At 42.6% G+C, this 27,917-nt stretch overlaps 1 protein-coding gene across 2 annotated transcripts in view; it reads left to right on the forward strand.

Moving 5' to 3' along the window:
• The first annotated feature begins 6,976 nt into the window (after positions 1-6,976).
• LOC121282742 (inactive serine protease PAMR1-like) overlaps positions 6,977-27,917 on the forward strand; it is a 125,091-nt gene continuing 104,150 nt past the window's right edge. For both annotated transcript variants that reach the window (XM_041196479.1, XM_041196480.1), the window contains exons 1-3: positions 6,977-7,257; positions 20,453-20,629; positions 25,358-25,483. In XM_041196479.1, coding sequence (XP_041052413.1) covers positions 7,089-7,257; positions 20,453-20,629; positions 25,358-25,483 — 472 coding nt within the window. In that variant the 5' untranslated portion in view covers positions 6,977-7,088. The remainder of the gene's footprint in view (positions 7,258-20,452; positions 20,630-25,357; positions 25,484-27,917) is intronic.

The raw sequence follows: 27,917 nt of genomic DNA on the forward strand, positions 1-27,917 counted from the left end.
ATTCCAAGCCTCTGACCTGTGTAGCCACAGTATTTATATGGCTAGTCCAGTTCAGTTTCTGGTCAATGGTAACCCCCAGGATGTTGATAGTGGGGAACTCTGAGATGGTAATGTCATTGAATATCAAGAGGTGATGGTTAGATCCTCTTGTTGGGGATAGCCATTGCCTGGCACTTGTGTGGCAGAATATTACTTGCCACGTGTCAGCCCAAGCCTGGATATTGTCCAGGTTATGTTTCATTTGGACATGACCTGCTTCAGTATCTGAGGAGTCGTGAATGGTGCTGAACATTGTGTAATCATCAGTGAACATCCCCATTTCTGACCTTATGATGGAAGGAAGGTTATTGATGAAGCAGCTGAAGATGATTGGACCAAGGACACTGCCCTAAAGAACTCCTGCAGTGATGTCCTGGAACTTAGATGATTGACCTGCAACAACCACAACCATCATCCTTTGTGCTTGGTATGACTCCAACCAGTGGAGGGTTTTCCCCCGATTCCCATTGACTCCAGTTCTGTTCGGGCTCCCTGATGCCACACTCTGTCAAATAAGGTCTTGATGTCAAGGGCAATTACACTCAGCTCACCTCTGGAGTTCAACTGTTTTGTCCATGTTTGAACCAAGGCTGTAATGAGGTCAGGAACACAGTGACCTAGGTGAAACCCAAACTGAGCATCAGTAGGGTTATTGCCAAGTAAGTTCAACTTGATAGCACTGTTGATGACCAATTTCCATCACTTTGCCGATCACTGAGAACAGAATGATGGACGGTAATTAGCCAGGTTGGATCTGTCCTGATTTTTGTGTACAGGACATACCTGGTCAATTTCATCATTGCCGGGTACATGCCAGTGTTGTAGCTGTAACGGTGCAGATTGACTAGGGGTGTGGCAAATTCTGGAGCACAAGTCTTCAGTACTATTGCTGGAATATTGTCAGAGCCCGTAGCCTTTGTAGTACATTGGGATTTTTAATAATGGGATGGAGTTTGGTACAGTGGGGTTGTTTATGATGGGATGGGGTTTTATACAGTGGGATTGTTTACAGTGGGATGGGGTTTGGGATAATGGGATTATTTACAATGGAAGACGGTTTGGTACAGTGGGATTGTTTACAATGGAATGGAGTTGGTACAGTGGGATTGTTTACAATGGGATGAGGTTTGTTACAGTGGGATTGTTTACAATGGGAGGGGTTGGCATTGTGGGATTTTGTACAATGATAATAGGAAATACAGGTATATAGCACCTGTGATGACCACAGGACATTGCAAATCACTTTACAACTAATTAAGCATTTTGTAGTTTCAATGTATTTTGCTGTACTTGATGTGCAACAAAGTCAACCTTACATCTATGGCAGTGGGTTTTTCAGTTGTGGAGGTGAAAGGGCATTCCAGCAGGTGATCAGCTGAGGTCAGATACACAACAGCGGAAGTGTGCTGAAGCAAGCAGGTTGCATATTAGGCAAACTAAATCCTTGAACCTGCTGATCTGCAGCACAAGTTTTTTCATCTGTTGCAATCCACTCAATCATTATTGATTTATTATTGTCTTGATCCGCAAGGGCAAAGACAGCAAGGAAATAACCAGCTTATTTAATGAAAAGAAATTGACTTGCATTTCTATGCAACTTTGCTGAAGTGGGGTCTCAGGGCATACCAACGAAGTACTCTTGAAGTCGTCACTGTTGCAGCTTGAGAAATGTAGCAGCCGAATTGCACATAGCAAGCTGCAAGCTTCCACAAACAGGAATTTGATAATGACTGGACTATCTGTTTTTAGCAATGTTAGTTGAAGGATAATTGGTGTCCCGGACACAGGGGAAAATTACTCTGCTCTACTTCGAATAGCTTCATGGGATCTTATATGTCCACCTGAGGGGGCAGATGGGGCCTCAATTTAACATCTCACCTGAAAGCAAGCACTTCTCAACTGTGCCTTAGTACTGAACTGAAGTGGGTAAAAGCAAAATACTGTGGATGCTGGACATCTGAACCAAAAAGAGAAAATGCTGGAAAAACTCAGCAGGTCTGACAGCATCTGTGGAGAGAGAAAAACAAAGTTAATGTTTCGAGTCCGTATGACTGGCTCTGAAGAAGGGTCATACGGACTCGAAATGTTAACTTTGTTTTTCTCTCTCCACATGCTGTCAGACCTGCTGAGTTGTTCCTGAACTGAAGCGGAATGTAAATCTGCAAGCTTTTGACTCAGGTGATAGTGCTAACATTTGAGCCATGGCTGACACCATAAACTTATTGTGTGTGGCAGTCCGTGAAGGCATATAGGTTTGGTTGACTACAGAAGGAGATAATTTGTAAATATCACTCTTCCGGGCCTTGTTGTCCATGGATCTACCTTAATCTCTCAGCCAAATAGCTGGCAGCTTTGCTTGAGTAGTCTCTCCATGTTGTCAATGGATACTCCCTTTTAACAGCTTTATTGACACACACATGTAAATCGAGCATTGAAACATCGAGCATTGAAAAATTTGGAATTTAAAATTTGAAATGCATCTGCTCACAGTTAAATTGATTTAAGGGTGGCACTGTCAGGCTTGTGCCAAATAGGAAATATATGTGCCTGAGTCTTGCTCCAGATTCCATCTCCTCTAGAGTCACAGGGAGGTCAAGATTTGATGAGTGTGTGGGCTGATGGAAACGGGGAGTAGAGGGAGATGTAGATGTTGCTATTTGGAAGGAGTTGAGGGACGGTCTGATAGCCATTAAATTGTACCAGCCGGCATCTATTCGCTGTATTGGCCTCCCCTCTCCACAGCAACAACAATATTTGACAATATTTGGCCTGCTTGAATAGTTGCTGGAAACTTCCTGTGGCTTGTTTTGTTAAGCAGTGAGAATGAAGGAGGTCTCTGAACTTAACCTTGAACAGCTGGTAGCTGTTCTGTTCTGAACTGATTTGATTGGTTTGATTGGTCTCTGTTCCTCAGGGGAGAGTTGTGGAGAGATAGGCCATGGGGAAATTAGGTTGGAGGGCTCTTGTCCTGAATGTCATCTGGTGAATCTGAACTAACTGTGGACAGAGTATGGAAATCTGGCACAGATGTTGCTGAAATTTCTTGTGTGAAAAATAAGATGCAGTCAAGATAAAATATTTCCCTTCAAACCTTTATTCACTAACAAATATATGTTCCATAACTGTCTTTAATTTATTTTTCTGACCTCAACCTGAACCCATAGCTATGACAATGCACTCAGGGTAGGATGATGTCATTTGGATCCAGTTCAGTTTCTGGCCTGTGATCTTTCTACCTCAATTGCAATTCCTTCCTGTATCTCATTTTGGGTAGCCTGACAACATTAACCAAGGATTCTATTGACATAAAGAGAGGGCAGGGAATAGGGATAAATGGGAAATTTTCTGATTTACAGGAATTAATGATTGTGTCTCCCACAGGTTGATGCTCGGCTTCAGCTTTCCCTTCTATACATTAAAGGTCTGGATTTGTGAATCTAGACAAGCCTGCAAAAGATACGAAACTAGGAGAAAATGAATTGTGAAAAAAGAAAATTGTAAAGGGAGATAAATTGATGACGGGTAGAGTTTCTCATAATGGGGTGGTAGAGCTGAGGCACTGAATGACTGACAGATGGAAGTGCAGTTTAAATGGGGAAGTACTGGGGATGGGGTAGGATAAGGTGGTGATGATGAACAAAGGAGTTTAAAGGTGCAGACACTAGTTTCTAAAAGCTAGCTTGCAGATGCTAACAGTTATTAAAATAGCTTCATCATAAGATGAGTCTGGAATGTAAAATTTATGGAAGTACTGTTGCAGTCAAACAGTAGAACTGCCATCCTCCAATTACGCCACAATGATCTGCCAGCGTCTGCCCCTGTCCACTCACTGGTTGATTTGTTTTCCTGTTCCCTTTTAGTCTGCTCTAGAAATTTACTGAGAGACTAAACTTAAGCTCTGCACACTTTAGAGAACTGCATGGAATATATTTTCTGTTACTCATTCTCCGAGTGTTGCTATGACTATAAGACCAGCATTTATTGCCTACTGTTAGTTGCCTGAGAAGATGATTGTAGGCCTTCCTCTTGATTATTGCTAGGCCATTCAAAGGGCAGTTAATAGCCAACTATGCTGGTGTGGAATTAGATTCACACAGAAGCCAGAACATGCAGGTAATGAGAGGTTTCCTTCCTTAAAGGATATTAATGAAACTGATAGCTTTTACTTGTACCAATTTTATTTGAACTGCATTCAAATTCTCAAACTGTAGTGATGGGATTTGAACTCACATTTTCTGGATTACTATTCCAATAATTGAACTGCATCAACGTCACAAACAACTAGAGTGCACCTGGATTACTTGCTGGAGTGTTCCATCCCCACCATGCTCCCCTGCCCAATGATTCTTCAGTAAATTCTATGCAAATCGGCCTCCCCTGACCTGACATTTTCAAAGGATGAAACTGAATAATAAAGATAAGCAGCAAGGGCCTGGGCACCTGGTTCAGTTCCTGCTCCTTTTGTCTCTGCTCAACTGTCCTGGTTTGCATAACAATGCTCGCACCAATAATCAGTGGGAGCACCACAAACACTTTAAAGATGTAAGGATAAATCCAGCAACTACAGGCCAGTCAGTTTAACCTCAGTGGTGGGACAGCTTTTAAAAGCGATTATCTGGGATAAAATTAAGTCACTTGGACCAATGTGGATTTATTAAGGAAAGCTAGCGTGCGTTTGTTAAGGATGAAGTCTTATTTAACTAACTTGATTAAGTGTTTAACGGAGAGGGTCGTAATGCCTTGATGAGGTCATACATTGACTCCCAAAAGGCATTTGGTAAAGTGCCACGTAATAGGCTTGTCAACAAAGTTGCAGCCCATGGAATAAAAGGGACAGTAGCAGCATGGATACAAAGTTGATGAGTGACAGCAACCAGTAAGGAGTTAAAACGGTTGTTTTTTTTTCCGCACTGGGGGAAGGTATATACAGGGGGAACCGCCAGGGGTCAGTATTAGGACCATGGCTTTTCTTGATCTATATTAATGATCTAGACTTGGGTGTGAAGGGCACAATTTCAAAATTTGTAGGTGACACAAAACTTAGAAGGATAGTGATCTGTGAGGGGACTTCAAGAGGACACAGACAGGCTGATGGAATGGGAAGATACATGCCCGAGGATATTTCATGCAGAGAAGTGTGAAATGATGCATTTTGTTAGGAAGAACAAGGAGAAGCAATATAAAATAAAGGATACAATTCTAAAAAGCGATGCAGGAACAAAGGGACCTGGGGATATCTGTGCACAAATCGTTGAAGGTGGCAGGGCAGGTTGAAAAGTGAACTTTATAAATAAGGGCATAGAGTACAAAAGCCAAGCAGCTATGGTGAACCTTTTATAAAACACTGATTTGGCCTCAACTGGGGTATTGTGTCCAATCCTGGGCACCATACTTAGGAAAGGATATGAAGACATGAGAGAGAAGGCAGAAAAACATTACAATAATCATTCCAAGGATCAGGAACTTCAGTGGATACCTTGGAGAAACTGGGCCTGCTGTCTTTAGAGAAGACAAAAGAGGGGGTTTGATAAAGGTGCTCAAAATCATGAGGAGTGTGAACACAGTAGATAGGAAGAAATTGTTCCCACTGACAGAAGGGTCAAGAATGAGAGGACACTTATTTAAGGTGAATGACAGAAGAATCAAAGGCAACAGGAGTAAAATCTTTTTTATTCATGAGTTGTTAGAATCTGGAACACTCTGCCTAGGAGTGTGGTGAAGGCAAATTAAATCCTGCCCTTCAAAAGAGAATTGTACAATTATCTGAAGATAAAAATGCAGGGCTATGGGGAAAAGGCAGGGGAGTGGGACATGGTGGGTTGTTCTTGTGGAGAGCTGGCACAGACATGATGGGCTGAAGGTGTCCGTCAGTGCTGTAACTATTCTATGATTCTATATGCAGGTCAGTGCCTGGTATCCTTCTAGCAGTCACAATGCCTTCATTCCTCTGTACAGTCTGCTGTACCATCTGCCAATGAGCCACAATGACAAACCAGAATGGGCTACTGGATAACAAGAATTACCATTTGGTGACATAGTTCAGTCTCCACATGAGCTGCACAGATGTAATGGAAACTATGCTGTCACACAAAATATAATATAGGAGACTGGCTTTCAAAAGGAACTTGGATTAGTATCTGAAGTGAAAAGATTTGCAGGACTGCAGGGAAAAGTTGGGAGGCTAGGACTAGCTGAGTTCTCTTGCAGATAGCCAGCATGGACATGATGGGCCAAATGACCTCTTTCTGTGCTGTTGCCATTCTTTGATTCTCTGATTCTAACCTAGATTGAGGCCCATTTCAAAACGACAGCAGGATAGTTTTATGCAGAGATGGTGATAAGCTTGACTAACTTTGCATCTTGCTGAAACACAGGTGTTAGAGAGACTCAAACTATCCTCAGCCTGTTTACTCAGCAAGCAGCTGAGCTGTATTGACCAGGAAGATCCTGGTTTCAAGCATAGCATGCACTTGGTAAGCTGATCCCAAACATAATAATTGTATTCTGTACCCCTGGTCTACCCTGAGACCAGGAAACCTGGCCAGAATTCGGTTCCGTATGAATAACATGTGACTGGGGAATGGGGCGGTGGGGCTGGGGGTTGGTAAGTAGCATTTGTGAGACCAAATCTTAGCAAGGATACAAAACCTTTGAGCAGTGAGAAAGTTGGCAGTGAAAATAGGAAATAATTTAAAGCAAAATCTGTTGCCACTCCAGAGTTTAAATTATTGCAATAATATACAGAATGTAGAAATAAATCAGCCTAGCTTAAAGAGACAACAAAATTTCAGTTGTGCGATCATAAAGGCTTCAAACATTCAGTGTGAGGTGTACTGCAGCAAGAGATTTGTGTGACTGTTAAAGGCACGTCTAATCCTGAACAGTACACTTGCTGCTTTCAGTGTGCATGCTGAGGACAAGCCAGCTTTAATGGAAAAGTTGGAGCCCCTGCTGAGGATGATGTCATACATTTCTCAAGTGAGAGTTGCTGTGTTTTTGAAGGATTTTTTAAAAATCCTGTGGTAGGAAACTATCTGGGGTTCTGTAACATGAACTTAGTATGTCTTGGGGAATCGTGTGAAGGAAAAACACTGACTGTAACATTAAGAGCAGACAACCTGAATGGTGAGAGGAGCTGCTGTCTGAGCAGGATGTTGGCCTGGACGGTACTGACTCTGCTTATCCTCCAAATGCCAAGTGTCTTAGCTCTGCCGAAAGGTAAGGTTCAAACAATTGAATGCATGAAAGTACCTTTACCTCACTAGTACAAAGATGACCAGCATTGAATCTGGGCAGCAGGGTTCTGAGCAGCCTTGAGTTAGGATTTCACATGGAGCTCTGAACAGCAGTAAACCATGCAGGGCTGAGAGCAAAGCATTGAACCAGGCCTGGGAGATACGAGCAGCAGTAAGGCAGGGCTAAGAACCTGAGCAGCACTGATGCAGGGCTGGGAACCTGAGCAGCAGTGAGACAGGGCTAGGAGCTCCAAGCAGCAGTGAGGCAGGGCTGGGGATCTGAGCAGCAATGAGCCATAGTTTCACCCAGGGTTCCAAGCACCTGTGAGCCAGAGTTTCACACGGGACTCTGAGCAGCAGTGAGCCAGGGCTGGAGTTCTTAGAAGCAGTAAGCTATGGCTTCACATGGGGCTGCAAACAACTGAGCCAGTGAATGGAGCTCTGAGTAGTAGTGAGCCAATGAATGGAGCTCTGAGCAACAGTGAGCCAGAGAATGAAGCTCTGAGCAGCAGTAAGCCAGTGAATGAAACTCTGGGCAGCAGTGCACCAGGGCTGAAACTGAGCAGCAGCGAGCCAGTGAATGGAGCTCCGAGCAGCAGCGAGCCAGCAGGAAACTTTATTATGCCATCACTCCAAATTTTCTATTCTCCACCCACCATTATTCTTGCTGCTGGCAGGAGAAGAATATCCTAGATCCTGGATACCCATATGTCCCTGATTCGCAGTTACAAAGTCTTGTCCCTGAACATTGGCCAGCTCTAAAGTTCTGCTTAACCTAAGGGGTGTGACTGCCTCCAGAGGCAAAGTGTCCAAGTAACTCTCTTGCTCCCTGATGTTGCATAATGTCTACAGCTTGGACCACAGCCCAACAACTCTGAATCCAAGTTTCTTGGGCTGCAGAAATGGTTGTCCGGGTTTGCAATGCTCTCCACAAACCCCCCAAATGCTGCAATTATGGCACACTGCCTGCCCTGCCATGTCTTATTTATTTATATATTTATTTGATTAGGGGAGATGTTGGATAATGGTAATGTCACTGGACAATCCAGAGGCCCAGGCTAATAGTCCTGAGTCATAGGTTCAGATTCCACCACAGCAGCTGGTGGAATTTAAATTCAATTAATTGATAAATGTGGAATTGTAAAATCTCAGTAATGGTGATCATGCAACTATCATCGATTTGTCATAAACTCTTCTGGTTCACTAATATCCTTTTATGGAAGGAAATCTTCCGTCCTTAGCTGGTATGGCCTACATGTGACTTCAGACCCACAGCAACGTAGTTGACTTTTAACTGCCTTCTGAAAATGGCCCAGCAGGCCAATCAGTTATACCAAGCCTCTACAGTACCGGATGGACTGCAGTGGTTCAAGACGGCAGCGCACTGCACACAGCAGCACACCTTCTCAAGGACAATTTAAGAACAGACAACAAATGCTGGCCCTGAAAGTGACCCCACAACTCATAAAAGATGAAAAAAAGTTCATTAGTTACTTAATTTTTTAAATTGAATTGATCATCTTAGTTTTATTAATTAATTGCTTTACCTAGTTTAAGTTACTAATTAAAGCAATAGCAAGTTAGTTCCCAAGCATGGAGAGAAAAGAAAAACACTGACCAGCTACTGGAGGTAAAAAAAAAAGAACAAAAAGCAGCATCTCCTTCTCCCTCTGAACCGAATTCCCACTGTATGAAATTTCCAATTTTAGCCCTCTTGTTATTGAAGTTCTCTTTGAAGATCACTCTATATTCCACAGTCTTTCACTTCAGTGAGCTACTGAAGGTTGCTGCACCTTCACAGGTCACATCTTAAACTATGGCTCATGATCCTGTTCAGGTGAATGCAAAAGACCCTATGGCATTTTTTCAAAGAGCAGAGGAACTTTCTGGTGTCCCAACAAATATTTACCCCATAATCAACTTCACCATTATTGCACTTGTGGGTTTTGTTTTGCGGCGAGTGACTGCTTGGTTCCCCAGTGTCATATTGTGTAACTACATTTCGAAAGGATTTAAATGGCCGCGAAGTACTTTGGAACATCCTGATGTTGTAAAACGTACAACATGGATACAAGTTCTTTGTTTCCATAAAGTAAATTTGAAAAAAATGCAGGCAGAACTTTATGCTCTTCTCTGTGGTGAGTTTTGAGATGGGGATGGTATTTAATGGGCAGAATGGTAGTGCCCTGCCACTTTCCAACCTCACCCCTATTAAGTCCTTTCTGGAAAGGCCTGTGGACAGCTTTCACATCCTGCTGCCAATCGAGGCCCTTAAATGGGAAATTAATTCCCAATTAAGGGCCTTTTCCCACTGTCATTTGTATTAACCCAGCGGCGGAAGGGGCCTGTTGCTATGCAGGGAGCACAACATTCAAACCTGTGCAGGTTGCCTGTGGCATCCCAGGGAGGTTCCTTGTTCAAAGGCAGTCAGTCCCTGATCAAGGGACCTGGCATCAGGAACTGAGGGGAGCCCACTTAAGAGCCACCTCCTGCCCTCACCCCCTCCCCACAAACCCCCTCCTACCACAACTTATTTCTGACTGGGATGGCTCCGTGATCCTGGGCCTCCAGTGGGTATATTCCTGCAGCAGCCACTGCTTTCCTGGCGCTGTTAAGCAAGAGTGCCAGTCTCTGGCTGGCAGCCTTTAGCGGACAGGACTTCCCATCACCAGGGTCCTGATCTGTGAAAGGCCTGGTGACCTCTCAACTGCCTGATTGGCTTATAATACAGCGAGCTATCCCAGGAGGAGGCAACGCAGGTCTCTCGCTAGCTCTTAGCCGGTGGTTAAGACCCTGTCATCTCCATAAAATTGTCCCTGTCATTACTCATGTTATGAAACAAACATGCATTAACGACTATCTACATCTTGCAAATGTGAGATTGCTGTGCATGTACAGCCACAGAGATGGATTAAAGGTCGCTAGGAAACTGGGACTACTTGAAGTCATCAATAAAGTTACTGCATTTTCTACAATGATTATGTATTATTTTTGTTTACTAAACAAAATAGTATCAAATGTGGCAGCAATGGATATTTCACTCCATCCGAGTGAAGCCCTAGAGGGTACTTGTTTCTTCAACTGTGGCCCTTTTGTGTATCCTCCACTTCCTTCACCCTGCCATTGGAATTACTCATTCATCATCCTGACCCTTTCAGCAGTTACTTGATCAGGAAACTCATTATAAATAGTCTTCAGTCACCTAGACTCTAAGTTGTAGAATTTGTTCCTCCGCTTTGCCAATTTCTTTGCCTTTGCATCTCTCTTTCCTTTAAAAAAAACTGCTTAAAAGCTATCTCCTAGACCAAACTTTGGTTGTCCCAAAGTATCATTTTTTGGCTCGGTGCCAAGATAATTCTTCCAGAATGCCACATAACTCCAGTACTCTGTTCTCAAGCAGAACCAAGGCACATTTTCCAGGGAGTTGCTTTGGCTATGTAGAAAGTCAGTGAAAAAGAGAACAAGCAATATAATGGGTGAACAATGCAATATTGCTCATTTTATGCCATTGCCCATAGTTAAATTCCAACATAAGTATTTGAGTGAGGGATAAGGTTAACTGAGCTGTTTACTTAAAAAATTTACACCTCTGTAATCAGCTATGTGATCTTTTGATAAATTTCCTGCACCACAATTGCAGATTTCAATTGAGGGCCTTTGGAAGAAAATGCAGGGATATGAAGGCAAATAATAACCACTATGGCTGCTCATAAGATTAGCTACACCCAATGTATGCATATATCTTGCCACAGGCTTGCCTTTGCTTTGAAAACCAGAAAGGTCTTGCAGTTCATGAAAAGTGAGAGAGAACATCAGAGGTAAGTTGAGCAGTGGCAGTATTGTAGTGAGTAGTTTCTGATTTGCACTGACTGATTTGATTTGGTTACATGAGACTGAGTATGCTACAAAACTCCAAATCATGAACCCAGTCTTGTTGAGGTAGATGTGCTGTGTGATTAATTTCATAAACAGTGGAATCAGGAAAATCTATAGTTTAAAAAAAAATACACTTTCCAAGGAATATATTTTGCCTTTGATTTCTTTTTAATGATCTTGAACATAACTCTATTTTGTCCATTTTGTGGTACATTTCTATGTATAACAATTTACTTGATGCAATGCAAAGCTTGAAATTGTATATCTCAAATCTTTTATAATCTCCATCTATTTCTCACAACTGGCCAGATTTTTGCTACTGAGGCAGGTAGCTAGGGTCAGGAAATGTTCCCACTTGCCAGACATGCCTTGCAAAAAAGGCCCCTGAATGTCACGATTCTGGTTCTGGGAAGTGGTTGGTGGGGAGGGGGGGTTGATGAGGTGGGGGGCAAGTGTGGGATGGTGTTGGGCCCACTGACCCCAGAAGCAGAGCAGAGTGCCAAGGCAGGCTGGTTAAAGGGCCTGCCTTGGTTCTCTGGGACTTTGTCCCAGTTGTTTTATAAGATTTTACGCCCTCTAGCCCTCACCCCTCAGACCTTCTCACCACCCCCCCAACCACCCTTCATTATCTCTATATCCTCCATGTCGGCTCATGCCAACTCACCCACTGTCCACCATGAGCAGATCTCAGAGCCATGTGGAGATAAAATTAAGTTCTAAAATTCTAATAAAGGTTTCACTATACAGACAATTTTAAAAAACCATTCATGAAAGCCTGTTCAAAGCTTCTTTAAAAAGGTTCTTTAACCTGTCAATCAAACTGTGAACTCATAATCCCCATTGAGATAATTGTAGCTTTTAAAAATTAGCCAAGCATTCATAAAGAGCCTCAAGGGAAATGCCAACAAATAACAATTGAAACTGCTACATCACCTAGCCTGTCAATCAAAGCAGTATTTTTTTAACTTACACTGATGTCTTTTTTACAGTCTAAAAGAATGGGGTGATTTGTAAAACTTAACAGTTAAACAGACCTTATCTTTCCTTCAAGAGCGCTTATATCTACTTCGCAAATTTGTGACTCACACTGCAATTTAAGCCCAGTGCAGCAGCGAAAATGGGATCTGTTTGAACTCAGCACTGGGTTCAAATGGTCATCCTATGTTTGGGTTCCCTTGTGTGTGAATCACACCATGTGTCATTTCCCCTGCTAGCAAGATTGGGACCTGTTGGAAATGGGGATGGGTCTTCCACATCCGGGTCAAACTTGCCATTTTTAAGGTCACAGAGTTGGGAAGATTCTGCAAAAATCTGGCAGAGTATCAGTTTTGGCTAAACAGTAGTTCGCTTGTGTCTGGATCAGTAGGTTATTAGTTCAAGCCCTACACCAGAGATCTAATAATCTAGGCAAACACTTCAGTACAGTACTAAGGGAATGTTAGATAGTCAGTGATGTCATAGTTCAGATGAGACATTGAGCCGAGGTTCTGTCTGCACTTTTAGGTGCATGTAAAAGAACCCCCAGCACTATTCAAAAGAGAGCTGAGGAGTTATTTTGGCCAGCATTTATCCCTTGAGTCACTTAAAATGGTTCATTATCTCATTTCTGCCTGTGGGATCTTGCTGTGCTCAAATTGGCTGCTAAGTTACAAATTCATTGGCTGTGAAGCACTTTCAGGTGTCCTGAGTTTGTAAAAGGTGACCTAAGCCATGCAATTTAATATAAACTGGCAACAGGGGAAGGGTACAGCGTGAAAGCAAAATCCACCAGATTTCGACCCTGTTCTTTTACGTATTTCCCTCTCCTTGTGTTTCACCAGAAGTTCGGGAGTGTATTTGTGGATTTAGCTGAATTACCACGAAATCCTGCTAGCAATATCCTGATAGGTCTTGTGGGAAATTGTAGGTGCTATTATGAGCCTGAGGTGAACTCCACCAGGAAAGAATGAGGGATCTAGCAGTGTTGGAGCAGACTTTTTACCTGCTGCTTTGGCAACCAAACTAAACACATTCACTTCCTCAGCATATTTGGCCTGACTAGTCAGTAATGATCCCAGCAGAGCAGCAGGTGATACTCTGCATTTTTCCAATGGACACAGTAGATGAAATTGGCATTTGGAAGTCCTACCCTAGTTCATTTTTGCCAGTACAATGGTGCTACATTGCAAAATTGTTGTCCATTTAATGCCTGTGTGAAGTTTCCTCCCTATAATGCCTGTCTTTCTATCTGGGGATTAGTGTTATAATATGCCTTTAAGAGCTGTCCGCAATCAATGGAAGGGAAATGTGTCATGTAATTTAGTCTTAGTTTCACTTTTGCTTTTGAGGTGAGTGCATGCACAGCTCTGATGTCTGCAAGCTTTACACCTATTTATAACTGTTCTCATGTGCCTAGTCTTATTAAATGAACCCACAATGTGTTTACCCAATCCCATATGAGCGATTGGTGCCTTGTGTCTTGCACAGTAAATAAGCCCAATGTATTATATCATTATAATAACACTACAGTTAGTGCTTGAGTTGAAAATTTCACCCGTCTTTGGTGCTGTGGGTTGCTTGCAAATGCTGTGTGAATAAATTTGAGCTCATCCAAAACTCTGCTGCCCTTCACTGATCTATCATCCCTGTCCTTTCAGGCCTGAATTGGGTCCCAGTCCAAAGATGTCTCAATTTTAAAATTTTCATTATTTTAAAACCTCTTCATGGCCTTGCCCCTTCCTAGCTCTGCAGCCTCCTCTATCCCTATAACCATGTACCCTTTAAACTGCTTAGCTGCAACAACCTGGAAGTCCACGTGCAAGCTGCGCACAAGTCAGCCCCTTTAAATTGCAGTGAGTTTTGGGTATGATTACATAATTATTAGGTGTGGTTACAGTGAGGATAGGTTGAGGTTATATTGAGTATTGGGTATAGTTAAAGTATTGCATGAGGTTACAATAAGCATTGGGTGAGGGTTAAAGTATGTTTTGGCTGTAATTACAGTGAATTTTGGATGAGGTTACAGCAGGCTTATCCAACACATGGCCTGCGCACCACGGGCCACTATCCCTCCAGGCCCCTCTATCCGGTCAGTGAACCCCGTGTTCAAAATGTTGGTACATGAATTTGAAGAACCTGCAAAGAACTGCTCCTCCAATCACAGCCCGTTTCTCTCCTGGATTTTCTGTTGCTAGGATCAGCCAATAAGCAGCAAGTGTGGGAAAGAACCGCTGTCTGATTGGAGGAGCAGCTTTCTTCAACCTTCAAAATATGGTGTGTTGGTAGTAGTGAGGGAGTCAAAGTAGCTGCCGGGCAGGAAGGAGAGAGCAGCGAGACTGGGCGCTGGCGGGGGGAGGTGAGGCGAGACTGGGCGCTGGCAGGGGGAGGTGAGGCGAGACTGGGTGCTGGCGGGGGGAGATGTGTGTGTGAGCAAGAGAGTCTGGCTCACTCCCAGTGTCAGGGTTCACACTCACACCCCACCCCCCCCACCACCCCCCTCTCACATCAACTCTCACAGTGGGTGAGGGTGAGTGAACAAGTGCCCTGAGACTGAGTGTGAGCTGGAAAAAAAACAATTTAACCCCCTCACACTCTAATGGTCATCTTTAGTAATTACTCATTATTTTAAATTGTCAATTTATTGCTTTGACATTCCTTTATTTTTGCTCAGTAAGTTGTTCATACCTCGAACTTTTATTGAAATTCATGTTTATTGTTGCACCAAACCTTTTTCAAAATTTGCTCATTGGCCCCTTAAGTGAGAAAAAAGTTGAAATGTGGCCCCTCACATGGAAAGGTTGGACAAGCCTGGGTGACAGTGAGTATTGAATAAGTGTACATGTATTCTGAGTGTACAGTGAGTAATTCATCAGGTTACTGTCAGTTTATTGTGAATTCACACTGACTTGTATTGCAGATGCTCATTGCTGGATATTTGCTTCTCCCTAAACCACAGTTATGGTAAACTCATTTGACATTTTTCATCTGTGTTGGAACTATCTGCTGGAAAAATATCAAAGTGGAAGATGGAGGGATTTTCAAGAGTTTGCCACAGAGGATTTCCAGGATCCATAACTTTAGAAATCATTTATAAGTAACCCCTTGACATCTTAAATTATCTTGCGTTTTCTTTGATATAAACTGCAAATGCTGGAAATTCTCAGCTGCCAAAATCTGTGGAGAGAGAAACACAGTTAATAGGCAGAATATTACTGTGTGTGGGCGCGCACCCAACATGCCTGAGCGTAAAATGATGCGTGATGATGTCGGGCGAGCGTCTCAACGTCATCACACAGGCTCGTGATATTTCGTTCGGCAGGCTTGCACCAGAGTTGGCTACGCGCCCACTGACAATTAGAAGGCCTAATAAGGCCGTTAAGCTAATTAAATTCAAATTTATGCTGCCCGTCCAACCTAATGGCAGACGAAAAGGCCAAACGGACTTTACATTTTTTAGGAAACCTCATCCACGGGCAGGTGGATGAGGTTTCCTATAGCAAATCAACATCAAATAAAAATTTTATTTTTGAATTAAAAACATGTCCCCTTTTCACATGAGCTGGGAAAAGTTTTATGACAATTTTATTTCCTTTTTCTTAAACAGCCCTTCATCTCCCTGACGCAGCTCCATGTCTCAGTAAGATTGAAGCGCTCTTTCGCATGCATGCGCGAAGATCACACTAGGCCCGCTCGCTCTCCTCCCCCTGAACCCACAGGCAGCACTGTGCGCTGCCGCTCGAGTTCCATGCTGGGCAGACTTTAATTGGCTCGCCAACATGAAATTGCGGTGGTCGGCTTCCCGACCACCCCTGCTAAGGGCAAAATCCTGCCCAATGTTTCAGGTCAAGGACATCCTTCAGAACAAGGTTGATTGGGTTCTGAACTAACTTCAAGATCTGCTACAAACAAAATTATCTTCACATCTAGCAAACCTTGCATGTGCTGACTGGCAATGAGCAGGAATCACCTGCACTTCAGCTATGTTGCAGCAGTTGCGATATCTGGTTGGCTGGGGGGGTTGGGGGGGGGCGGTGCAGGATAGGCTTGCTCATAAGCAAGCCAACATCGGATGCTATCTTTAGTCTTAAATGGATGCAATGGCAGCTTGGAGGGCCTGTTGTGCCCAGTCCAAGGTTTCTAACAATATTTACCCCCTTGGATTGTTATCACAGGGAAGCAAAAGATACAGTAATTTAGTAGTATTTCACTGAATTTGTAGTCCAAGGGCTGATATAGCAATCCAGAGAATGGAAGTTTAGTAGAAAAGACAGTTGATGAACAATGGCAGATGTTTAAGAAAATAGTTCATGACTCGCAACAAAGATATATCCCAGTGAGAAAGAAGGAATGTAGGAAGGGGATGAACCAAGCATGGTAAACCCAGGAAGTTAAAGATTGTACATTTTTTTTTTCTTTCAATTTGATACTATGTGGAAAAGGTTAGTGGTAAGCCAGAGGATTGGGAAAGTTTTAAAAACCAACAAAAGATGACCAAAAAAAGGGAGAAAATAAACTTTGCGGGTAAACTAGCAAGTAATATAAAAACGGACAGTAAGAGCTCCTTTAAATATACAAAAAGGAAGCGAGAGGCCAAACTGAACATAGGCCCCTTTAGAGAATGAGGCTGGGGGAAAAATTATGGGGAACCAGGAAATGGCAGAGTAGTTGAATAAATATTTTGCAGCAGTCTTCACGGTAGAAGACACTAATTGCATCCCAAAAATACTAAATAATCAAGGGGTAAAAGCTGGGGAGGAAATATATACAATAATTATCACAAGAGAAAAAGTAATAGGGAAACTAATGGGGCTAAAGGCTGATAGGTCCCCTGGACCAGATGGGTTGCATATTAAAGGAAGTAGCTACAGAGATGGTGGATGCACCGGTAGTAATCTTCCAAGAATCCTTAGATCCTGGAAAAGTCCTAGAAGATTGGAAAATTGCCAACCTAACACCCTTATTCAAAAAGGTAGGGAGACAAAAAGCAGGTAACTATAGGCCAGTTAGCTTAATATCCATCATTGGGAACAGTTTAGAATCTATTATCAAGGATATAATAGAGCATTTAGAAATGCATAATATAATCTGTAAAGAACATTTTTATTTTTTGGACTGTGGCTTTAAGATTGGACCGTGGCTTTAAAAACTACATGGCCGCAGTTTAAAAGAGATATTCAATGGAGCGGGAAGAAGAAAATCTATGGTATTGCTATCCTGGAACAGTGTGTGCCAGATTGGACAGAATGGTGCTAGAAAGTAGGGGACTGCCTAGTGACGGCATTTTATTTGGCTCCTGACCAAGTGGCCATGTTTTGTGTGAAGCTCCTAGCTCGAAAATAGGAAAGATCCGAAACTTCTCTCTTCTGTGTTTTGTAAGCCACAGTAATCCTGCCATCATAGCTAGTTGGTTGTTTCTCACATCGCTGTATCTTACTTTCTTTGAGAGACCCCTGTCAGGAGGAAAAGGGGAAAAATCACCAGTAGAGACATTAAAAGCAAGTTTCAACCAGAGAACCACAGACACAAACTCCCAGCAAGAGCTGGGAGACCACCTCGTGTCAGTTGCAACAAACTGCAAGGAATTTGGAAGAAAGTAATCAAAGTCAACACATCTAATCCTGAACTCCGGATTGGTGCTATTGAACTGTTTTATCTCACTCTTAAAATCCATGTTTTGTGAGTCTTATGTATGTGTGTGTGCGTTTGTGTATAGGGGTTTAAGAAAGGGTAGAGTTTAAGTTATAAAGTTAAAAGTTAGCGGTTCATATTTCTTTCTTTTGCCACTGTTTACAGACAATTTGTTTAATAAGCAGTTATTTACTTGTTAAGTTTATGAACCCGGTGCTCGTATTCCTTTAACCTAAATTAAAAATCAGGTAGAATTGCAGCAATTTGGTGGTCTAATCAAACTTTTCACATTTGTCTTGGCTCGGTGAGCAATGGGGCTTGATACTACAGTGCACTATCCCCAAAGAGTCGTGACAAAGTAAGCAGAGTCAGCATGGCTTCATAAAGGGGAAATCATGCCTGACAAATTTATTAGAATTCTTTGAGGAGATAACAAGCAGAATAGATAAAGGGGAACCAGTAGATGTAATATATTTGGATTTCCAAAAGGTGTTTGATAAGGTACCACACATAAGGTTACTTAAGATAAGAGCCCATGTTGTTGGGGGCAGTATATTAGCATGGATAGAGGATTTGCTCACTAATAGAAGACAGAGAGTTGGAACAAGGGCGGCATTTTCAGGATGGCAACCTGTAACTCGTGGAGTGCCGCAGGGACCAGAACTGGGGACACAATTATTTACAATATGTATTAATGACTTAGTACATTCACTTCCCTCATCTATCACTAATTTTGCGGATAACACAAAAAATAGATGGGAAGGCAAGTGGTGAGGATGACACACTGTCTACAGAGGGATATAGACAGTGAGTGGGCAAAAACCTGGCAGGGAATATAATGTGGGAATATGTGAGGTTATGCATTTTGGCAGGAAGAATAGAGGAGCTGAATATTATTTACATGGAGAAAGACTGCAGAAAGGTACAGCACACAGGGATTTGGGAGTCCTTGTGCATGAATCCCAAAAAGCTAACATACAAATTCAGCAGGTAATAGGGAAGGCAAATGGAATGTTGGCCTTTATTTCAAAGGGAATGGAGTATAAAATAGGTAAATCTTGCTAAAACTACACAAGGTACTAGTTTGACTACACTTAGAGTACTGTGAACAGCTTTGGTCCCCTAATCTAAGGAAAGATATACTGGCATTGTAGGCAGTCCAGAGAAGGTTCATTAGGCTGATCCCAGGTATGGAGGGATTTTCTTATGATAGGTTGAGTAGGTTGGGTCTGTACTCATTGGAGTTTAGAAGAATGAGAGGTGACCTTATTGAAACATATAAGATTCTTAGGGGGCTTGACAGAGTAGCTGCTGAGAGGTTGTTTCTTGTGGGAGAGTCTAGGACCAGAGGACATAATCCGAGTAAGGAGTCATCCATTTAAGACAGAGATTAGGAGGAATTTCTCCTCTGAGGGTAGTGAATCTGTGAAATTCTTTACTGTAGAGGGCTGTCGAGGCTGGGTCGTTAAATATATTTAAGGCTGAAATATGCAGATTTTTAATAAGTTTTAATCAAGGTTTATGGGGAAAAGGCAGGAAAGTGGTGTTGAGAATTATCAGATCAGCCATGATCTCATTGAATGGCAGAGCAAACTTGATGAGCCAAATGGCCTACTTCTACTCCTACATCATATAGTTACTTCAAACCCAACAACTGAAGCTTGTGAATTTAAATTCAGTATTATAAGTCTGGAAACATAAAGTTGGTGTCAGAAAAAGTGACCACAATGTTGTTTAGATTGTGGTGAAAACCTTCCTGATTCACTTAGGCTCTTTAGTGAAGAAAACCTACTTCCTTACCTGCTCTGGCCTTTTATGTGACTATAGATCCAAACCAATTTGGCTAAGTGCTCACCATAGCAGTACAGGGCTATGAAGGTAGAAAGTAGAGGAGCAGATTCTTTAATCATTTCAATAACAAGTTCTCAATAGGTATGCTTACCCTGAATTACATGACAAAGTATTCCATTGACTTTAAAGCACTTTGAAAAGTCTTGAGGTCGTGATCATGAAAGACGCTGCATAAATTCAAGTCTCTTTCCTTTCACTGGTTATCAAACCAGTGGGTGGGCTACAAGGCTTTGTGCATAAGGACCCTGACTGGCCATGGATGCACATTAAAAGATTTTACCCTTACATGATCAGTTGAAACCTAATTCAGATTCACTTTGTTATCCCATCTCTTATGATGTGGATTGCCAGTGGCACTGACTGCTTGAGCTAAAGCACATTGGATTTCAGCTGTTGTCACTCCAGTAACAGGAGTAAGATAATTTAGCTCCTCATACTGGTTCTGCCATTAGATGCTGGCTAACTGGTAACTCAACTTCATTTACCTATTTTTGCTCCATATCCCTTGATAACCCTTGTGCAATGAAAATCTATCTTAGTCTTGAAAATTTGAACTGGCCCAGCATCTACAGTCCTTTGGGGGAGATAGTTCCAGAATTCCATCATTTGTGTAAAAAGGTGCTTCCAAATTTCACTCCTGAATGGTCTAGCTTCAGTTTTAAGTTTGCACTCCCTTGTTGTGGATTTCCCACTACTGGTAATGATTTCTCTCCTACCTTATATTCAGCACCCTTACATCTGTAACAGCCTGTCTCTCACTTGCGTGTTGCCTAATTTATAGCATAAATAGCCACCAAATTTAACAGAAATATTAACAATTGCTGCACTTTCTTTCCATTTCCCAGGATACACTCTAATCAATGAGGACTGTCCAGGGGCTGAGTGGAATATCATGTGTCGGGACTGTTGTGAAACCGATCAAATTGAATGCATTTGCCCTGGAAGGGAGGAAGTTGTGGGATATTCTGTCCCATGCTGTCGGAATGAAGAAGATGAATGCGACTCTTGTCTGATACACCCAGGTATGGCTCAGTTCCCCGATGGAGTGGCAGTGAATGTCCAGCTATCATTCGAAGCTCTTTGTATTTATTGACATTTTTCAGCATAATTATGTCCCTTTCCTCTCCAGCAAACATCTGGAACCTGGGTAGACAGACAAGCCAAGCGCAAACCACTGGGAGAACAAACCTTCCCTGTGGGGAAGTACCATGCTTTGCTCGCCACCTCCTCTGCAGGATGTTTGAAATAGGGTAGTCTCCAAGTGTTGAATTAAAGATGTCAATGATACAATCCACCAACCAACGACACTACCATTCTCTGTCCACCCCCAGTACAACAACTACATATTCAAAAAAAACCTTTTATTTCTGCAATTTAGGTTGATACAATTGGCCTCTGACCCAGGGTTGGAGAGAGAAAAAAGACTGGCCATGTTCCTTTTCTTTTGCACTCTATTTATCCCTGACGTAAAGTGCTAAAGTTCACAGGGAAGATGCTTAGTCTGTGATGGTCTTCATGGCCAAATAACCCACTTACTCTCTAGGCCTGCACACCATGAATAGCTAGTTGGGTGAGGTCATGGAGAGAGCAAGCACCAGCCAAAGTCACAGAACTACAAAGAAATGACAACACAGAAGCAAGCTATTCAGCCCAACTACTCTGTGCTGATGCTTTTCTCCACATGAGCAGTAGTTCTAATCCCATGTCTGTTCCATATTTCCTTATCCTCATTTGCTTCAACCAATTATTTGACCTATTCTTAAATGTTTGCATGGTCTTTATTTCAAATACAACCATAGGATCATAGAATTGGTACAATCCAGAAGGAGGCCATTTGGTCTGTTGTCTGTGCTGTCTCTCTGCAAGACAATTCAACTGGTCCTATTCCCATGCCCTTTCCCCATAGCCCTGCATATTTTCTCTTCAGGATCTTATCCAATTCTCTTTTGAAAGCAACAGTTGAATCTGCCTTCATCACATTCTCAGGCAATGCAGACTATGTCCTACCCACTCGCTGTGCGAAAATGTTTTTCCTCATTATACCATTGGCATTTTTACCAATGATCTTATATCTGTGTTCTCTGTTTCTTAAAACTTCTGCAAATGGGAACAGTTTTTCCCTATGTACCCTGTCCAGACTCCTCATGATTTTGAACACTTCTGTTAAATTGCCTCTCAACCTTCCTTTCTCCAATGAGAACAGCCTTGGCTTCTCCAATCTATCCATGAACTGAAGTCCCTCATCCCTGGAATCATTCTCATTTTCTAAAGCTTTCACACCTTCCAAAAGTGTGGTGCCCAGAATTGAACACAGTACTCCAGTTGAGGCTGAATCAGTGTTCTATAAAAGTTCATAATTTTCTCATTTTTGTAATCTTTGCCTCTATTTATAAAGCTCAGGATCCTGTATGCCACTTTAACCGCCTTCTGAAACTGCTTTGTCAAGTTCAATGATTTGTGCACATAGACCTCTCATCTCTCTGTTCCTGCACCCCCTTTAGAATTGCATCCTTTTTTTTTTATTGCTTCTCTTCACTCTTCCTGCTAAAATGTATTACTTCACACTTCTTCTCTGCATTAAATTTCATCGGCAGTGTGCCACTCATTCTACCAGCCTCTGTGTCCTGTTGAAGTCACAGTTCACAATACTTCCAAGTTTCATGTCATCTGCAAGTTTTGCAATTGTACCTCACACATCCAACTCTAGGTCATTAACGTGGATCAAGAAAAGTAGCAGCCCTAATACTGACTCCTGTGGAACCTCACTGTATTCTTTTTCCCAATTTGGGGAAAAAAAAACTTTATCGCTACTGTTTCCTGTACTGAACCATCTTCATATCCATCCACCCTATGTCCCTTTTATTCCATGGGCTTTAACTTTGCTAGCAAGGAACTTCATCAAATGCCATTTGGAAGTCATGTAACTCTTTCGAGTACAAACCCATTTCCATCTGTTTCAGATGAAGTTACATTGTTTCATAGTTTGCCATTGTGGGATTTGAACTCTTGATCTTGGGGTTACAAACCCAGTACCATAACCACTTGGCTATTTAACATTAGGTAACAGAAATGCGTGATGAACGTAATCAAAAACACACAAGTTAGTTAAACATGACTTGTCTTGAACAAATCTGTTCTGGCTTTCTTTGATTAGTCCTCAATTATCCAAGTGACTTAATTTTCTTTCAGATTATTGTTTCTAAAAGCTTTCCTACAATTGATGTTAAACTGGCCAGCTTGTAGTTTCTGGGTCCATTTTAATCCCTTTTTAAACAAGTGTGTAACACTTGCAATTCTCTCTGTCTATGGAGGATTGGGAGGTTATAGCCAGCCTCTCCACAATTTCCTCCTGTACTTCCCTCAGTGTTCTCAGCTGTATCTCATCTGGTCCTGCTGACTTATCAAATTTAAATATGACCATCGTTTCTAAAGCTCCTTTTATCAATTTTTAGCCGGCATATTGGGCAGACTTGTCCCAGATTTGCATAAGGTGCAGTTGCAGATAGGAAAAAAGTCATTTTACCCGCAGGTTGCAATGGTGGGTTTTCACACCATATTGTCCCATTCCCACCTCATTAATAATGCAGCCACAGAAAGCACACCGTCTCACTAGCAGATGGCCCCTGATTTGCCTGCCATGCAGTTACCTTGCCGCTTAATCTCGCAGGGAGCCATATTTAAACACAGCCGTGCACACACTTCTCAATGGCTTCAGCCCAGGATTGCTCCAGTGAAGACATGGCTCCAAAACCCAAAAAGAGTGCAGCCATCCGATTCAGTGATGCATCCCTTGGACACTTTTTGGATGCCGTGGAGGCCCGCTGCAATATCCCCTACTCCTGCTCTGGCCGCAAGAGGCCCATCAGCCTCACCACTCTGGCTTGGATGCTGCACACAAGAGGTTGGCCTTCCAGTGGAGAAAATGGATGAATGATCTCATTTGTGCTGCCAGGGTAATGCAACCATATTATCATTCTAAACTCTCACACTCTCAAGGCCATCATGGATTCACTAGCACCTCACTCACTGCCAGCTCAAAGGACATCACCACTCTCTCTGTCTCACACCCTCACATCTCCATCTCACCTTATCTCCTCTGGAGACTGCCTCCTCAGCCCTCACCACCTTGAGGCCACTTGCACAGATCAACATGTGCCTCCACACACAACCTGGTATAACCCCCTCCCGCAATACAGCAGCCTCCTGCAGCCTCTTGCATTGCCTGAGACCACTTCTCCCCCTTCCGGAAGTAAGCCTTAGCTTGCAGTAATTGAAAAGCCATCCCCGCCTTAAAGCTGGTAGGTAGAGACCTGCCCATGAGCCCCCCCCTAAAAGTGATGTGGTGCTGCCTGCGAAGCCTGGCGCTGATGACTGTGAGTGCTGCCCAAAGCAAGGTAGGCAAACAAACCTCGAGGTCCTTAGCACAGTGCAGTTGCCAGGTGCACGTCACCTATGTACAGTTGTGAAACACATCGGCGTGATTCCCAGATGATCCAGCGTGAGAGTGCAGGGCTTATACTGTGATGGTAAAGTATTGAAATGAGAGAAATGTGGCTTGCCATTGACAAGTGGAGCAGATGATTGCAAACTGGTTTCATTATGGTGTGGAACTGATTTTTGGCCTCGCCATATTGTCTCACGCGTCCACCATGCACCTGACACAAATGGGGCTGGAAAATTCTGGTCAGTGTCTTAACTACCTTCTCTTTTCACTATGAATTCTGAAGTGTCTTTCTCCTTGGAAAGACAGATGTAAAGTACTAATTTAGTACCTCAGCCATGCCCCCTATCCATGCATAGATCCTCTTTTTGGTTCCTAATCAGCCCCACCCCTTCTCTTGCTACCATTTTGCTATTTAATAAGACTTTCAAATTCCCTTTTTTAGCTGCCAGATTCTTCTCATACTCTCTTTGCTGCTCTTATTTCCTTTTTCTCTAGTTTTCTGAAGTTTCTACATTTAGCCCAATTCTCACTTGACATCTATCATATGCACCCCTTTTTGGCTTAATCTGACTCTCAATCTCCTTAGTCATACCAGATGCAATGGCTTTGGTTCCCTTACCTTTCCCCTTTATGGGAATATACCTTGATTGTACTTAAGCCATCTCCTCATTAAAGGCAATCCATTGTTTTGCTGGCCAAATTTTGATTCCAGTTTATCTGGGTCAATTCTGTTCTCACCCCACTGAAATTAGCTCCCTAGTCACATATTCATCTGTTCTATTGTACTATTTCTATACTCACCTGCATGTGGCCCCAGGGTTAATCCAGAGTTTTGAGATCCTGCTTGCTAGTCTCCTTTCTAGTTCCCTAAAACCTGCCTGCAGGACTTCATCCCTCTTTCTACCTATGTTGTCTCTGTAGAAAAAGAACTCCTGCTTTCTGACCTAAAGCGCTAATATGTAATCATATCTGTATTGTTTTTTCTAGACCTCTCAATCATTCTCTGTCTAGTGCATCCATCATTTTAAACACCTCTATCAAATCACCCTGTAGTCTCCTCTGTTCTAATAAATAAGTCCTGAATTTCCAAGCCTTTTGTTTATATTTCCTTGCATCAGTTGGCATCCGCACTGTACTCCCACTGTTGCCTCAACATCTTTTCTATAGTGTGGAGCCCAAAATAGAACACAGGAGTCCAACTACCATCTTACTAAGATTTTACTTTGAATCTGAATACAAAGTTCTTCAGATGAGGTGAAAGCAGATGAGAACTTGCAGATTCTGAGTATTTTGTATTTTGTTACAGGGTGCGTCATCTTTGACAACTGTAAGGGATGTAACAATGGTTCATGGGGAACCTTGGATGATTTCTACATCAAAGGATTTTACTGCTCTGAGTGCCATGCTGGCTGGTCGGGGGGAGATTGTATGAGTAAGTAATGTATTTTTGTAAATCCTTTAGCAATCACCTCCCTCAATGACAATCTTTCTAAAGGAAGAGGACTGTGTCCAGAACTGACTGAAAGGGCTCACTGTGAATGAATTAAGAAAGTTTCTGTTTATGCGGCACTTTATCACAACTTTCTAATGCCTCTTAACGTGATTCGAATGAATTACCTTGAAGTGTGTCACTGTTAAAGGCAAACACAGACAATTTGTACAGAACAAAGCTCTACATATGATAACAGGGTGAAATTATAGTAAAAAATGTTGGAAATACTCAGCAGGTCAGGAAACATCTGTGGAGAGAGAAACTGGGTGGAATTTAATGGTCATGGCATCAGGCCTGTCCATTGGCTGTAGAGACAGTGGCAACCCCACTACAACCATTTCCAGGCTCTGTTGGGATTAAATCACAATTAGGCAGCACACTGGCTGGCTACCTTTTGGGGTTCCCAGATCTACCAGGGGCAATTTCCTGTCAGACTACCTGGTGTAGGATTGATATCCCTCCTCCAAGTGCTGCTGGCCAATCAGAGGCTGGAAGCTCTCTAGTGCTTACAGCATCACTGGGAGTGGTGCCCTCTAGCGTACTGCAGTGGGGCCTGTTTAAAAGATTGTTGCTGGAGCCCCTGAATCAAGACAAGTGGGGCAGGATCACTGGGACCAATCAGGGAGATGTTACAGATTTCAAGGAAGCTGGTACAGAAGCAGGGAAAGGTGTGTGAGGGGGAGAGAACTAAGGAGAAGATCAGCAATAGCATGGAGGGTGGATATGATTGTGATAAAAAGGGAGGATGGTGTAAGGCAAAAGGGGTGTAATGTAACAAATAGAGAAACGAAAACTGGGTCTAGTAAGGGGATGAATTGCTTGTTAACTTGTATTTTTTTTGGTGCTGTACATTGAGGTGAGAATGTTAGCCAGTACTCTCTCTGCTATCCTTTAAATCAAACTACAGGACCTCTCACTTCCATCTAAAACACTGGAGTGGGAGGCAGATTCTCTGCCTAATATTTCATATGAAGCATGGCATTTTCAGCAATGTAGCCCCCACTCAGTACTTCACTGATATGCCAGTGAAGTCATGTGTTCAAGCCCTGTAGAGAAGAAGTTGCATTCACAACTTTGTCAAACAGAGGCAAGAACCGCCTGGAGAGGCAATCAACTGCCCTTAATAGATAAAAGCAAAATACTGCGGAAGCTGGAAATCTGAAATAAAAACAAAATGCTGGAAAAACTCAGCAGGTTGACAGCATCTGTGGAGAGAAAGACAGAGTTCATGTTTCGAGCATGTATGATTCTTCTTCAGAGCTAAAGAAGTACAAATGTGGTGAAATATATATAATGTTTAGGGGGGGGGTGGTGGAACAGGTGAAGCTGAAAAGAAGGCCAGCGATAGGTGGAGGCAAAGGAGAGATTGCAAAAGATGTCATAGACAAAAGGTCATGGGAGTGTTAATGGTGATGGTATTGGCCAAAGGAGATGCCAATGGTGACATTAAGAGTAGAAAGTAGAAGGAGTAAGTGATAAATGGCCCTGGTGGGGGGAGGGGATGGTGGTAGGAAAGAAGATCGAAAATAGGCTAAAAGTGGGGAGGGGGAGGGGGTTCGGTGTGATAAAACAATGAATGAAAATGGAAATAAATTTTCAAAAAAATATTGAAAATAAGTGGAAGAATAAATAAATAAAAATTGAAAAATAAAATTGAATATTGAACAAGGGGATCAAAAAGGGGTGAGGATGGAGGGAAGAGTTCATGGTCTGAAGTTGTTAGGTCCGGAAGGCTATAAAGTGCCTAATGGGAAGGTGAGGTGCTGTTCCTCCAGTTTGCTTTGGGCTTCACTGGAACATTGCAGCAGGCCAAGGATAGACATGTGGGCATGTGAGCAGGATGGTGTTTTGAAATGGCAAGCGACAGGAAGGTCTGGGTCATGCTTATGAACAGACCGAAGGTGTTCCACAAAGCGGTCACCCAGTCTGCGTTTGGTGTCTCCAATGTAGGGGAGACCGCATTGGGAGCAGCGAATGCAGTAGACTAAATTTGAGGGAAGTGCAAGTGAAGTGCTGCTTCAATTGAAATAACTTGGAACTTGAAAGCCCTTAATAGAACTTGGCTGATTTTTATTCTATTGACTACAATAGCACATTCTATACTGGTGAGACAACTCACGTGCTATGATGAAGATCCGTGTATTTAATGCAATGCAGAGGCTTGTTTATTGGAAGTGCAGAGATCTCTGTGATTCCTGTGGATCCAGGGAATCCTGTGCCCAATCCTGGGTGATAAACATCTAGTCCCTAGGGGTCTCAGTTGAAACTCCTGAGGCCTTAGTCTAAAAACTTAGGAGTTTCACTATGTAATCCCTGAGGTGTCAATATCCAGTTCCAGGATGGAGACTCAGTAAAAACTCCTGTGGGACTCAAT

This window comes from Carcharodon carcharias, chromosome 10, assembly GCF_017639515.1.
Source record: "Carcharodon carcharias isolate sCarCar2 chromosome 10, sCarCar2.pri, whole genome shotgun sequence".
Taxonomy (NCBI): Eukaryota; Metazoa; Chordata; class Chondrichthyes; order Lamniformes; family Lamnidae; genus Carcharodon; species Carcharodon carcharias.